Source organism: Xiphophorus maculatus, chromosome 2 (assembly GCF_002775205.1).
Source record: "Xiphophorus maculatus strain JP 163 A chromosome 2, X_maculatus-5.0-male, whole genome shotgun sequence".
NCBI classification, from domain to species: domain Eukaryota; kingdom Metazoa; phylum Chordata; class Actinopteri; order Cyprinodontiformes; family Poeciliidae; genus Xiphophorus; species Xiphophorus maculatus.
In genome coordinates this window covers 17240345-17255496 of record NC_036444.1, presented here as the reverse complement: position 1 = coordinate 17255496, position 15152 = coordinate 17240345, and the positions used below count along the sequence as shown (strand labels likewise).

The window sequence follows — 15152 nt, the reverse complement described above, 5'->3', positions numbered from 1 at the left end:
ATGCTTCATTCCTCACAAATGGATAGAGTATAACACAACTACATACCTACCAACACATTCACAAACATGTTTGTGAATGTTTGTGGCCATTCACAAACAACTAACAGGGAGCCAAAGGCAGCATTAACAAGAGAAGCAGCCATGAAATCCAATGCAACTCTAGAGTAGCTGAAGAGATACACAGCTAAGGTGAGAGATTCTACACAGTTCTGTTTATTTCTATAATGCGAATTCACAACAAAGGTCTTCTCAAGAAACTTTACAAAAAAAGTCAATTTGATTTGTTTATACCGATATATTTTGAGTCAGTTGCCTAATTTCCAAATAGTTATCTTAATTACCAAGATATCAAACAATGCAGCCAAGTTCAGTCTTCTTTTATTACTTTTCAGATTGGCGAAAAGTTTTCTATCTGAGCGCTGGGTGGTTCAGTTGGTGCAGCAGGCACACCATGTGCAGAGGATATAGTCATCATTGTCCTGAGTTTGTTTTTGATCTCTAGACATTTGCCACACTGCACTGTCTTTAGACTGGAAACACACAGTATTATTGTAGCATTATTGTCCACTCTGCAAAAATGATCTTCAAGTGGAAGAAGGTCTTTTAATAAGACAAGAACAAAAATTAGCATCCTCCCTGTAGTAAAGCAGAGTGGCGGCTGCATCATGCTGTGGGTATACCTTTGGCAAACAGAAAAAAAGGAAAGCTGGTATGAGTTGGTATGAAGGAAAATGGATGAAGATTACCTGTTAAAAACCTGAAGAAGCAGTATATGACCAGAGCCATAACATTTCAACTTCTCTATCTCACATAAACTCTCAAGATCTATAATCTTATCAGACAATTTCAACCAATAACTCCAGACTTTAACCCCTGGTTCTGGTGCTGAGATTACAGAATAAGCTTGTATCAAGCTTGGACAAGAAAAAGCTGGTTTGATGATTGTTCTGCTGCTGATCACAAGGGTGTGCTCATTATTTGACAAGCCTGTACAAATAGCTTGGATAGAGGGGGAAGCAATAATCCCCTGATCTTGCTCAGCGCGAGGCCACGACCACATCTCTTCCATGCCAGGGTGTCCAGATGGCGGGTAGGGATATCCGGTCCATCTGCCAACCCAGAGAAGTGCAGCAGCCAAGCAGATTACTGCTTCGCTGACACACTGATCTACAAACATACCTCCACTGTACGAGAGAGAGAGGACACAGAGGAAGCAGGTGAAGGTTTGCAATGGCCCAGGAACATCCTGTCTGTGTTTATGTGGATGTGTGTTTCTGTTGGGGTGTGTATGTGTGTGTGTGTTATCATTTCTCATCTTGTAAGGGCCATTTTTCCAACAAATACTATGTTGTGAGGATCCACTGCATCTTATGGGGCCCAAAGCCAAGGCCCCATAAGAGACCTGCTGTTGTTAGGTTAGGGGTTAGGTTCAGGATTATTGCGTGACCTGAGTTTAGGGTTAGGCTAAACAAACAAAAAATGAATGGAAGTAAAAGCAAAGTTCCTTTGAAGATACATGTATGTCCATGTGTGTGTACTCTGTGGGCTTTTCTGTGCAGATGTTCAGAACAGAACGTTTTATTAGGAAGGTCAAATTGCAGAGCACAGCAATCTGGTCAATGATCCAAGAGTGTGAATTTTTAAAGCTGGAGCTGGCTGATGTGGAAAGCAAGTGAAGGCAGTCTCTGTCTGTGTATTACTGAGTGGGGCTAAGAGGATTAGCTTGACGCCTCTGCCTACCCTGGATACCCAGAGCTGTGGAAATCCCACGGCAACCAACCACAACCCTCATCCAGGTCAACTAACAGTATCACCTCTCTTAAAAAATATGAAGTTTGTATGGTATGCAGTCACAGGCCATTAACCTTAGTCTCCCAGGTTTAGTTCAGTTTATTTTATTCAACCACAAATGAAAATGGAAAATGCTGAAAAGCTGAAAAGTGAAACAGAAGACCAGGCAACAGCATAACAGTTACAGCAAAAGCAATACATAATAATACACAACATTAACTGGAGTAAATCATTTTCTAACTTTTTCCTCTCAGGAAAACACATGCACAATTTTTTTCAAACCGTTTGGGTTTCCTTCCACAAATTTCTCTTAGCATTTTGTTGGAGTTCTGGCCCGTTCCTCCTGAATGACTCAAGTGTACCAGTTCCTCCTGCAGCAAAACAACCCTGCAGAATGATGCTGCCACCCCCATGCTTAACAGTTGGGATGGCACAAGCACCCACTTTTTCCTCTACATGTAACAGAGATTAACATGGTCTAACAGTTCCACTTTAGTTTCATCAAACGATATGTCTCTAAAAAAAACAACTTTTTCCCTCTGATTGTGCAAACTGTAACTCTTTTATGTTTCCCTTGAAGTAAATGCTCTTTCCTTTCGGTAACTGAAAAGTTACAGAAATGACTATCAGCACATGTGGATACAGGACATGTTTCACTGTGGATAATGACACTGTCTTACCACTTCATTCAGCATCTTCAAGTTATTTGGCATTTTTTCTGGGGTCAATCTGCACATTTTGAACCAAAACACATCTCTCAGACTCAGAACCTGTCTCATTCTTCAGTGGTAAGTTGATTGGATATTCCCATTACGTCTACAATTGTTTCAATAGATGAATGTAGCACCTGCAACCATCTAGAAGTTTCTTCCAAGGATCAACCAGACTTGTGCAACTCCACAGTTTTCTTCTAAAAAGGCTTTTTGTACATCAATCTGTAGGGTAGTTTTATGGAATGGATTAAATGATGAGATCAGATAAAGTACAAATATAAACCAGCTTAAAAACTGTTCAAAAAGGAGCTTATTGGGAAATATGTTGACTAGGATGGGTGTCTCAAAGACCAAAAATGCTATTGTTGATATTAAAAAAAGGATGAGAATGTGAGGTTTAAGCGTCATTCAATGTGGGAATAATTTAAGAGCTTATCTGGTATAGGGAGATTTAAATGTTTATGAGCATGAGAGGGGCATGAAATCCTAAGATCTTGCATCTTCTACCTGCTCCATTTTGCACAAATTATGTAAAATTGTATGTCAATGGGTATGAGGATTTGTTTTACTTTCTTTTTCTTTTTCTTTTTGTCTGTTTGAAATAAATAAATAAATTAATTGGCTGATTTGACCACTAACTTCAAACAGAAATGGAGTGAGTTCCAGGTGTGACCTAAACACAGGTGCGCATCCAATTAAATCAAATGTGTCAATTGACCTATCAAAAGTTTCCAAATTCATGACATCATCATCTAGACTTTCCTTCATTATTTAAAGAGGTAGTAATCATTCTGTATCTAAGCTTCTTAATTCAAAGAAAGTTATATAAAATAAATAAATAAATAATTTTCTTGCTAGATATGATAACATTTCCGGGTGGAATTTTTGATGTTTTGACAAATTTTGTCAACATGTCAAAAAGTTTTTGGTTTTTTTAAATTACTTATTGCTTTGAAAAACAGAGTGAACAGTCAATGTTTCATACTTTCAACGTGTGTCTCAAATGAAGCCACTGGTTTTGCGCCTCTTAATTATGTTATTTGCCCTTTAAGACGCAAACTGGGCCTCAAACTTCCAAAAAAACAAGAAAGCTGTTAAAACATGAAACATGTCTCTCCATAAGCTTTAAATTCTCCAAATACACCCTGTTAATATAGTTTTAGCAATTATGAACCCTTATTGAAAACAGATGAGGGCTTCTAGTCTTGCAGATTCAGACGTGCCTTCAGACAAAGATCCATCAACATGGCTTGGAGAAACTGTCAAACCCAGAGCCAAAATGCACAAGCAGCCAACTCATACAGCTGCTCCATAAAACACAGACGCTGACGCCAGGGCCATGACCGTAGTTATAAACTCTTAAAACTCACAACACAAGTGAGAGGAAATCCAAACAGAAGTACAGACAACAGGAGTTTCTATATGTAGAAAGAGTCACCATCTGGAGGATCTGAAACCTAATATAATTTTCACAGGTTTTATATTAAAACAAATCTGCCCTCACAGTGAAAGACAGTACAAAAGTTAGGACAGGAAATCATAAAATCCATTTTTATTCCCTGACCTCTCTCCCTGGATCAATCGGGAAGTACTGAATGAGGGGAAGTGTTGCCTGCCTTGGCATGGATGAGCAGGGAAATGTGCGCAATTTTGAGAATGCGAGAGTTAAAGGGGTGAAGGGGTGAGTATGTTAAAGGTGGATTAAAGTAGGCGGCAGAAGAATGCGATGAAACCTCCAGCTGTGTCGGCAGCTGCAACTCGTCCCCCAACACAAGAAGGGGATCAGGGTGACAGCGACGGCGACTAGCAGTTCATAGCCGAGGGCAAGACTCCCCCCTGGTGCGTTCAGCCCTATATGGCTTTATGGGAGACACCGGGACAAATATGATCACCGCAGGCAGACGGACCCATGTACAAAAAAAGAAGCACGCACACACATGCTGAGGCCAAAGAAAAAGAGCCACACAGACAGAAAACAGAAAACGGTGTGCAAGCAACTTTAAGTTGTTGAACAGCTGTTATGGCTAAACTGTGAAGACGAGAACATTGTGGCAAGGGTGTTTTTTTGTTTCGCTTTGTTTTTTAAAGAAAATTTTATAACAATGTAACAGCAGTCAAAAGGTCAAAGCCGTCAAACTGCGGTCATGGAACAAGCAGGCTGATACTTAAGCTTTACTCTTGAGCAGCACAGGCTAGTTTTAGCGGATATCAACATTCCTGCTGCCAAATTAATTACAGAGCTTGGATCATGCATAGAATAAAACAGCTCCCACAGGACCAATGCAACTAAAATGGCAGTCTGGTTCAGAGGTCATATAAATGCACAGTGTGTACTGAATGATCAACCATTTTTAAAATTGGGGGAATAATTTTCAGTAAGCACTTTGTGATCACTTAATCTACTGGGGGTTTTTTTTTAAAAGGAAAACTGTTTAAAATATTAATCTTTAAATTGCACATTCTGCATATTAATAACAAATAATAATGAAATAATGATTAACATTAAAAATGCATGTACTGGCACCCATGTAAAACTCCTGTAGCATTGTAAAAGAATTAAGTGTTCACAATAAAATTTGAATTGTTGAAATAAATTATAAAACCACATGATACATTTTGCAAGTCATAAATTTCTGGTGTCTCCAAATTCTAAATAATTAGCAAAAACTTATTTGCAAATAAGTAGCACTGCCAAATTGCTTATGTTTTTCTTTTGTTGTTGCAACATAAGAAACATTGACATTTATTTTTCTTCCACACATGTTTTTTTTTTTGTAGTTAGCATGAAATGTTTTTTTTTTAATCTGGCCAGAACAACGTCTTCCATGTAAAAACAATAAAATATTTGCAAATCGTTGCAAATGGATTGCAACACAGTGCAGATGATTTTGAGTTTTACTTTTTCAGCAGGTTAAAATAACAATTCTAGCATTTTTAGTTTTTCCTGTCCTAAAAGCATGATGCTTCCACTGCCATGTTTCACCTGGGGGTGTTGTCTTCACACTGTGCACTCTATTTCTTATGTCAAAGTTCGAATTCCATCACCATATGAGGTTTTAGATGTTTAAATCGACTAAATTCAGCATTTTTTTAGGTAAGAAAGTGAGTCAAAGGAATTATTTTCAATGTAGCACAAAAAATGCAACTTTTTCCACAAGTCAACACAATTCATGCAACAAACATAAACCATAGATCATGCTGCTTCTGGTTTACTCACATGTCCACTTGGCAAATTCAGGTGCAAATAAAATGGCCTAGTTGAAAAGTTGCAACATCTTAGAACAGCATGCAATTGCAGGAAAATAGCTGAGCATTTCAAAGTTCATTTACGATTAACTTTTTTTTGTTACTATTTAGTCTTTAAAAATATCATGACAATGTGTTGCATGCTTCCACACAACTGCCCGCATTGGACTTTCATGAAGCATTAAGCCAAAGTTAAAACATGCATAAATACGCCAATATGACTAAGACTTGATATTGATAAATGCCTTTTCTTTAATGACTTGGAACTTATGAAAAGCCACAAATGCTGATTCTGAAACTCATAAAAGGCAGATTCATATGGATTCATATGGAGTTCTTCTTTAATCAATATTCATTGATTACAGAAGAACAAATATACAGCTACAAAATATACTGAATTACAGTCCTCTTCTCACTATCAATGTGTGCAGAATCCTAATAGCAAAGGAAGCAATATGTAGTATGCTAAAATATTCCAGGTACCATAACATTTAAACTCTACATGTAAATAATATGTATGACATTCATAGTTCTTTATATTCATATCTGATATAGATTTCAGCCACCAAGATCTTACATTGAGAGATAACACCACTGTGATGATTGAAAAGAGAGTAGTGATGTGAGTGAACTGTGAATGAATTGTAACTGATATAATATTCAACAATATTGCATTGTCATGTTATTTTCTATTGTCGCGCTCCCCCAAACAAATCTAAAACTCACTGTTATAACAAAAATTAAGCGTCTTCCTTTTAGAAAAACTGTTTGCTCTGTTTGAGCGTAAGCCATGTTTCATTAGTTTCTCTTTAATTGCTCTGAAAGTCTCTCGTCGCTCATATAGTCCATGGCCTAAGAAGGATGACATTAATCCTTCAGTTAATGTTCCTCGCAGAGGAGTGAGTGGGTGTATGAGTGACACACTTACAGGGATGTTATGCATCTCCAGCTGCGAAACTCAGTTTGCTCATCTCTCTCATCTCTCTTTGGGCCATCTATCATTCGGCTGTCTTGCCTTCATTTCTCCTTTGAAGTCTTGGCCTACAATGGCCCGAACCTCCATTTTACTGGAGCACACTACGGACTGGTTAAGCCAAGTCTACCTTGCTCCATCCTGTAGAACCCTTACACTTCCTCTTCAGTAATTATTTAGTAAGATAACCAAGTTAATAAAGGCAAGAGCTACTAGAGAGCATATGGGATCAATAGTTGTGACTGTGGAAATGGAATGAGTGTTGCTGAGATCCCTTTATGGTAGTGCCTGGTAAAGACAGGCCGGTGCTGCCACAAAGCATTTAAAAGCGCACTGGTATGTGACCTGTGGGGTCAGGTGGCCGGCTACCAGCTGTCATACTCTGAACATGCGTGTGTGTGTGCGTGCATACATGTTTGCATCCACCCCCACGTGATTGTGCTTGAGAGAACGTCAGAAGCCTTTGCGCGCTCATGCGGGTTAGTGGGATTTTTTTTTTTGACCTACATACTGCTCTCGACGATCAGGTCCAAAGAAATCTGTGTTAATCAGCGTCCTTCTAGCCAGCCTCTGCCGTTACGAGCAGGGTGACAAAGCAGACGACATTAAGACTGAAAAACAATAAGCTCCATTTTTCATTTCTTTGAGCTGCTTCTCCCCCCTTTAGCTGCTTCCACTTATTTCTTCTTAGCATAATAAGACAGTGATTAGAGGTTTTTGAGCATCTAGCACTAAAAGGCTACCATATGGATAAATGTGAAAAAAAAACGACTAATTATACTTTTTAATATTGAACTATAGTTCACATAGATATATGTTTAACATTAGATATAGAAACTGTGCAGCTCAAAGAAATGTAATTGCTTTTCAGCTTTAAGCCTTCGCTTTGCTTTAAGAAGTGAAGAAATTGTCTCAGTGTTGATCCAATCCTAGGTATTGGCTCAGGGTAAAGATGGAGGCTTTTTTAATAACTGCTGGATGAGTCCATGACTATCCTCCACCTCACATCCCTGTTGGTGGTGTAGCCTCAGTTGTTTTATATCAGCTGCACTGATAGGTGTTAGCAGTTCTGTTCCTATCAGGAATTTGAAGCTGTTTCTTTTGCTCCACAAACTTAATTGGTGATTATGTTACTGACTGCACAATAACCTCAGAGAGAGATTTTTATATGCTATTCTGGGCTGAAAAGGAATTCCTGTTAATAAAATAAAGGCAATGCGCCCAGGTTTATTATCTTTTTATGATGTGTTTTCTTTTTCCCCCATTCCTAATAGCCACATTTTGTTGTGAAAAAACAGATTTATCTGAAGATGTGTAGAATTTTTAAATCAACCGAATAGTCTGGTAGTTAATGTTTTCCACCACATATCACGGCTTAATAAGCCTTGTCCACTAGGTCCACGTTTCATTAAATATAGAAACTGTATTTATCCTAATTTCGTAATTTAATTAGTAAGTTCAAGTTAAAAATTCAAAACAAAAGAAAACGTAGTACATTTTATTTTTAAACCACAATATTCTCTACTGCTGGTGTTAATGGTGAAAACATAACACCGTACTTTAACAAATATGAATATTTTTCTAGATGAAAGGTCTATTATATGCCAGTTAATTTATAAATGTAGAAGAAGAAATAAAATCTAAGATATTTTTTGAATGCATCAGGTAAAACATATTTTTAAAAATAGTGACTTTTTAAAATAGTCAATAAATAGAGGGCCATAAATTAACGCCAAATTAAAAATTTGAAAGCTCCGTAACGGTTTTAATTTTTAACCTATGCACATGAGGTTGGTCTCATTTTTACATGAAATCATCTAGTGTTAGCAAGCAAGCTCTGCAACTACATTTTTGTTCAACTAATTTAAAAACATCACTGCCAAAGCAAAATGGCAAGAACACAGAATTAACTAGCCTGGTAAGAACTAGTCCTATGCCATTTGCTTCGTCCAGACAATCCAGAGGATCTGGACGAAGCAAATGTAGCCCAATCACCAAGGTTTGCACGAGCTATGAACTGGTAACGCACCAGTTCATAGCTATGAAGCTAACCGAACAAGGCGACTGTCAATATTAATTCAGTATTTGGAAGAGTAACCAACATGGACTGAACAGCTTCTTTCATTTCCTCTGCTGCCATTGCTAAAACTACAGGCAGGCTGCAAATCTAAAACAGCGCAGAAAATCAACGTCATCTTTAACAACTTCTTCTGTTTGCTGATTGGCCCGAAAGAAATTCTACAAGAGTAATCCAAGTCAGTGAGAGAAAGCCCAGACTGTCTGAAGAAGATTTGAGCAAGGCTGTGGTCAGGCTATAATTAACAGGAACCACATTAAAGTGTACTAGTAGGTGAATAATCAATACATGGCATTTACACAGAGAGTTAACAAGCTATGGTCAGCCTTGTACTTCAGCTAGCTGCTCAAGACATGAGTTTTTCTTTAGAACAGTGAGAAAGGCCCTGCATTTTTTAAGTGAGGCATAATCAGAACATGAGAGCAGCTTCTTTAACCTTAACCATGTGGCAGCAGTGAATTAAAGTTGTCCTGCAAATGCTACTGAGAGTTTGTCACTGTTAAGAAAATGAATACTCCATGTCCACCACAACATTATTGGTGAGTGAACAAAGGACTTGAACTTATTTTTTTTAATTAGGTAAGATAGTTAAAGTACAGACATTATCAAAAACAGTTTCCTTGCATGTAGTAGGAGAACATCATATTACTTTGAGTTTGTTGAGAAGGCAAATCTGTCGGCGTAGTAGAGTCTGCGTAATTTAGTGAATTTAGCAGTTTAAAACATCTTAAACTATAAAAGTTCATACCAGTTCATTGAGCTGTACTAAAGATGGTGAAATGGTAACTTCCTGTCCTTTTGTTGTCTTGTATTTAAAAAAATTACGGGAAGACTCATGATCAGCTGATCCACCTAATCAGATAATGAGTCAGATACTACAGGCTATATCTAATTAGCTTGTTTACTTTTCAGAAATCCCAATTTTTTATTTATTACTAAAACGAGCTCATGGTGACATGAAATATTTCTTCAATTGGTAAGAAAACACAAAAACTGATGTGTAACACCTTATGATCTCAACCAATTATTTAATCAGAGTGAACGTAGAGCTGCACAATATATCAAATTGCAGTTAACACAATATCAATATGTGCAATAATAATAATAATTGTAAAGGACTGCTTGGATGAACTATAAGGTAGACCACTATGCATTGACTTTGCATCTACATATTAGTGTTTGGTCAGTCAAACAGAGTTTTACAAATTCTGTCAAACACGTAAAATACAGAATTCAGTCACTGATATGTGAAATTTCACAGACAGTGCTAAAGACATCATAATAACAAAAAATAGTAGATGGAGGAAATTGCAATATACTTACAAGCAAATTTGTTTTTGCAATGTTCATCAATATTGTAATTATTTCTTTTTCTTTTCAGATCCACACCCAAAACTCTCTCTGGTGCAATTACACATAGTTATAAACTGAGTCCTTACCTCTAGAGTTGGTAGCCATGTCTGCCACCTTCTGAAAGGCATCTAAAAAGGCCACAGCTGCCAGAATAGTGGTCCTGTAAACACAACGACACATGTTCACTGTACTCTGATTGCACAGAGAGTCTGCAAACATTGCATAAGAGTTTTCACCACTGACGGTTACTGTTCGCCAGACCAACGTCTCACCTGAGTTGAGAGTGCAGCTTTGTAGCCTTGGCACTGAAATCTTCCCACACGGGGTAGGAGCTCTGGTGAGAAAACAAAATGGAAAGGTTTGCCAGTACCCGAGCAAGGACATTACGGTGCAAAAGCACACTCTGTTAAATACACACAGTAAGTACGTGTTGGGATTTTATGAAGACATAATGTTCCATCATGGGGAGAAAGTCTGGAGCAACGTGACAAAACGTTCATTTAAACGGACAATACGGTAGATTTAAATCTGTGAAGAGCTGTGAAACGTCAGAGAGCATGGCTCCTTCCCACAGAGCTCAAAACAAGCTGAAATACAACCTGAACGTTCTGATTTGTCTTTAAAAGCTTCAGCAATATGTCTCTCCTCTTACATGATAAGTTCACACTGAAACTCTTTATATCACTTTCTATGTCCTGGCAGGATGGACTTGTCTTTGAAAAATCTGGATTAGATTTACCTCTGGATAATCACACTCTGCCTTGAGCTAGAAATGCAGAAGCCAAACATAAAACACATTCAGGGCTAGATCCCATTAAAGCAATAGCTTGAGCCCTGGAGTAAAGAGAGGAAAGGCATAACCTCTGAGTGCCTCTTTAATGGAGATGAGCCAAAAAAACAGGGTTACACGTTCTGACTATATATAGCCAAGAGGCAATCTGGGAAGTGTCTCGTTCCTCATCATTTCTGGTGTAACCTCTGTTCTGGCAATGACAGAGGTTAACTCCCAGCTTTCCTTGGATTTCCCTATGACAGTGATTTAGGAGATATCCTCTTCGAAAAACATAAAAAATAAAACTTCGCTGAACGGCTTTCTGTTCATGCTTAGCTTCAACAGGTGCCTAATTAGTTTGTAAGGTTTGTGGCTCCCAGGGGCAGAAGGTACGCGCTGCCCAAACAACTGGGAAACCAGGGTTAACGACTTGGGCAAAGACATGCACAGCATCCGGAGGGCATTGATGGTTTTTTTTTTCTTATGTTCATTCACACCTCAATGACTTCAGGGAAGTGGATGGAAAGATATACATTAGATGAAGAGAAAGAGGCTGCACCTCCCTCATCATTCACTGAAGGGTGAAGGGTAAAAGTGTTATCCTTGGTTGTCAAGGACAAAATCAAAAGCTTTCACTCCGGAACATGCAGAGGCTTGTAATCAAAATGCGCCACTCGGATCTGATCGAATTGCTGATCTAATTCAGATGAGTCACCGCTGTCATCACTTCAACCTTTCACCGACTGTTCTATCGCCTCCCACTCCTCTTCTATTTCTTTCCCTTTTAGCTTCGTCAGACTGTTATATAACTAACAGGGGCCGGTCGTATCAAAAATATTAGAGGGATGGTTAAGGATTTTTAAGTTGATATCGATTTTGACAGCGCACCTGTTGTCATTTTAGATTTACTTTGGTTTTAGTTGATTAAATCTTACAACATTTTACTAAATCTAATGTAAATGTAGTCGACTATAAGCTATTTAACATTTTTAAGGAAAACATTTTCAATACCTGTGTGGAATTCGTATCGTTGAACTGAGTAAAACACTGTTAATGCCTATTCAACCAGTTTTAGCTGAACTTTTAGCAGCCCAACACTCTTCAGTGTGAACAATGATAGAGCAGCAAGTGTCTTTATTTGCATGATGCTCATGCAGGTCATCTGGATTCAGATAACCTTTGTCTTTTGTATGCTGAGACTTAAAGGGATAGCTGCTAAATGTAGTTTATGTCTTTGGGCATTAGTGCCACACTTGAAAAGTCTGGTCAGATCTAAAATAGTTTTTTACACTGATTACAGATTCCTCAAAGCACCATTAATAACCTTGATTTGCAAAAACAAAAAAAAAATGTATAGTCTAGTGTCTTACTTGAGAACTCATTAATATGCGGCATCTCTTTTCATTAACTGCATGTATTGTTAGACCCCTGGTAATTTACCCAGAATCCATGAGTACTTAAATAGCAGGTTGGAGTTGATCTTTCTATGTGAAAAGAACAAAGTTTTCTTTAAAATTATTTACTGTAAAACTAACTACATGACAGAAAAGTAAAGAGGAATAAAATACAAAAATAACACAGCAGTTTAAGTGAACCCTTTTCTATTGAATTTGATATTGTTTTTACTTTACTATGAGGCAGTTAGACTAACCATAAATGTTTAACATCTTTCAACACATGGAAATCCATGCCATACAAAGATCTACCTCCGCCTACCATGTAAATAATCATTGGCATCTTTATAAACAACTGTCCAATGCATCCACCAGTTTAAAGGCTGATGAGATCATTTTCTTATAAACCATTATGATGTTTTAGTCTGGAGTTTTTTTTGTGACAATACAAGTCTACGTTGGTCTTGGCTCCCCTTGAACTGCCATTAGCTTCAGGCTCCAGGACAAACTAATCTGAATTTATGTTTGACAAAGAAGCCAAGAGAGTTGCTCAGTAAAAGTAAGACATTAACTGCTGTCCCTCTAAGTCTATAAAGTTCATTACACATGAGGCACAGGTTGTCTGAGTTTTCCAAGTGAACGAGATTCATGTAAATAAGATTACTCAACGCCTCGTCATTGTTCACTTTCAAAAAGCAAACAGTAATTGGTAGAGCATGCCTCCATTGCCCAGCTCACAGCAGTGCAATGAGGTCAGACCTTTTTCTCAGACACCGGACAGCAATACTGTGCTGACTAAGGGCTTTAGCCTCATTCATCTGTGCTGCTTATCAATACACAGACTGCCTCTATCTGAGAGCTAGCATCTCTCTGATCCTAGCATAAGCACCACACCACACAAAAGAGAAATGTAGGAAACTAAATCAGAGCAGCCCATAGCTGAAGGGTGATTTCATCTGAGCCTGATGAATGATCGTCTCTGAAAATAGCCTGGCCCAATGTTACAAAGGTCCCTTGAGCTCTGGATCAATAAGAAACGCACCACTGAGGCAGAACGCACAACTTGATGCTTCGTTCGTTTGCAGTGCTGAGCGGTTTGCAAGCACCATGTGGGTCGTAGACAATAAGAAGGCAGGGAGCTGCCTGCAGGCCTGATGGATATGTTCACACTTTCCATCTGTTGTCATGAATAACAACAGACCACCCTGGTACAACTTCCTTGATTTCACCCCCCTCCCCCAGCACACACATTGCATCTCAGCAAGTCCTGCTAATATCACTAAAAAGATGAGAACGTGTTTATTACAAGTTATCTGTGAGATGAGTCAGTTCAACATTTGAGGTCAAAGGTTTGCCTTAGCCACTAAGCAACATCTTGTGAAGGTAGTGATTTACTGGCACAAGGCCAAACATCAGGAAGCACAATCAATAACCTCTCAAGGCTGTTTCTGCTCAAGAGGATGAGGTGATGAAACTGTTATTTCCTTCCAGAGCTTCCTTCTCAGATTAGCATAAAGCAGGAGCAATTGTCTGGGGTCAAATGTCACACAATCCTGTGATGTGTTGTGATGACTGAACATTGTGTGTTCATCTTATACCTTACTTATATGATCCAGAAGATTATAAGAACTCTTTGGATTTGCCACAGGACCACTGGAGCAACTCCATTAGGCATTTCTTTGACATACGACAGAATTATGCTTTCATCCGAGGAGTTTGTGTTTGGTAAACAGGTTGGTACACCGGCTTGACTGTTGTGGCAACCACTTTCCTGACGGACCTGCTGAACATTATGCAAATAACACAAAGAGAAACATGTTTCATCCCTCGGCCTGTCCTGCAGCGGTGTTCCGTGTGGGATGTGGGGGAGGACCCGGTGAAACAGACAAAGGCAGTAAAAAAATATATGCGTCTGCTTAGCCACCGTGCACCCACAAAGGTCAGATCAAAACCCCAGACCAGCTGAATATCTGCGTGTTACCTTCATGTCGTTCACGATGGCCTGGAATAATCCACCCAGCGCTCCACACTCCTTCTCCACAGACTCCATGGTGTCCAAAACAAATAAAAAGAAAGCTCGCGAAGAAACTAGAAACAGTCCGGGGATGCCAAGGCTCAGCTTTGTTCACTCATTAAATATGTCGATGCTTGTTTCGATCATCCGAGGATGCGAAGCCACACAGCCAGCAGCCTGCGGAGCGCACGAACAAAAACAAATGTGCGGCTCGGGGCCACCGGCTGCTCCTCCAACTCTTTCCGTCGCTACTCGCGTCTCTCCGCTCGGCGGCTCCGGGAGGGTTGGAGCTGTCTGGTGGGGACTAAAGCCGCCGGAAAACGTGGAGGGCACATGCACTGTGGCTCCTCATAATGAGCGCAAATAACACAGAGTGCACAGTTTCGGGGGGTAGAGGGCAGGACCAGGGGCCACGACACAACGGGAGACGGGATCAATCGCAGGGGGGACGCGGAGACGCGCTCTGTTGTTAATAGCGGAGCAGATGTCTCGGAGATGGAGTCTCCCGTAATTCGATCCATGGGAATGGAAAAGGGGCAGGTCGTTTTTTTTCTGGGTGAGGAGGAGGGGACAGGGAGGAACACCCTCCTCCAGCACCTCCTTTCACCCGACGCAAACAAAAGTAAAACCCTGTTCTCTTAGAGAACATTTTCCTGACATATGCAAAGCAGGATTTCCTCGGTTTTATGTGTATCCTTGCACGCGTCTGATAATGCCCAGCTTTGCCTCGCTTTTCTTTATTCTTGAACCTGTTAAAAGAAACAGTAGCACACGGCTCATTGTCGCCTCAGTGTATGCACCGGATCATGCACAAGAGAG

The 15152-nt window shown here is 39.4% G+C and overlaps 1 protein-coding gene across 5 annotated transcripts in view; it reads right to left on the bottom strand.

Annotated features, from left to right (window-relative positions):
• LOC102223128 (MTSS1-like protein) overlaps window positions 1-14860 on the bottom strand; it is a 35822-nt gene extending 20962 nt beyond the window's left edge. For all 5 annotated transcript variants that reach the window (XM_014470315.2, XM_023325483.1, XM_023325500.1 and 2 more), the window contains exons 1-3: window positions 14301-14860; window positions 10426-10487; window positions 10240-10313 (exon numbers count right to left, since the gene is read on the bottom strand). In XM_014470315.2, the coding sequence (XP_014325801.2) occupies window positions 10240-10313; window positions 10426-10487; window positions 14301-14369 (205 nt within the window). In that variant the 5' untranslated portion in view covers window positions 14370-14860. The remainder of the gene's footprint in view (window positions 1-10239; window positions 10314-10425; window positions 10488-14300) is intronic.
• Window positions 14861-15152: the final 292 nt, after the last annotated feature.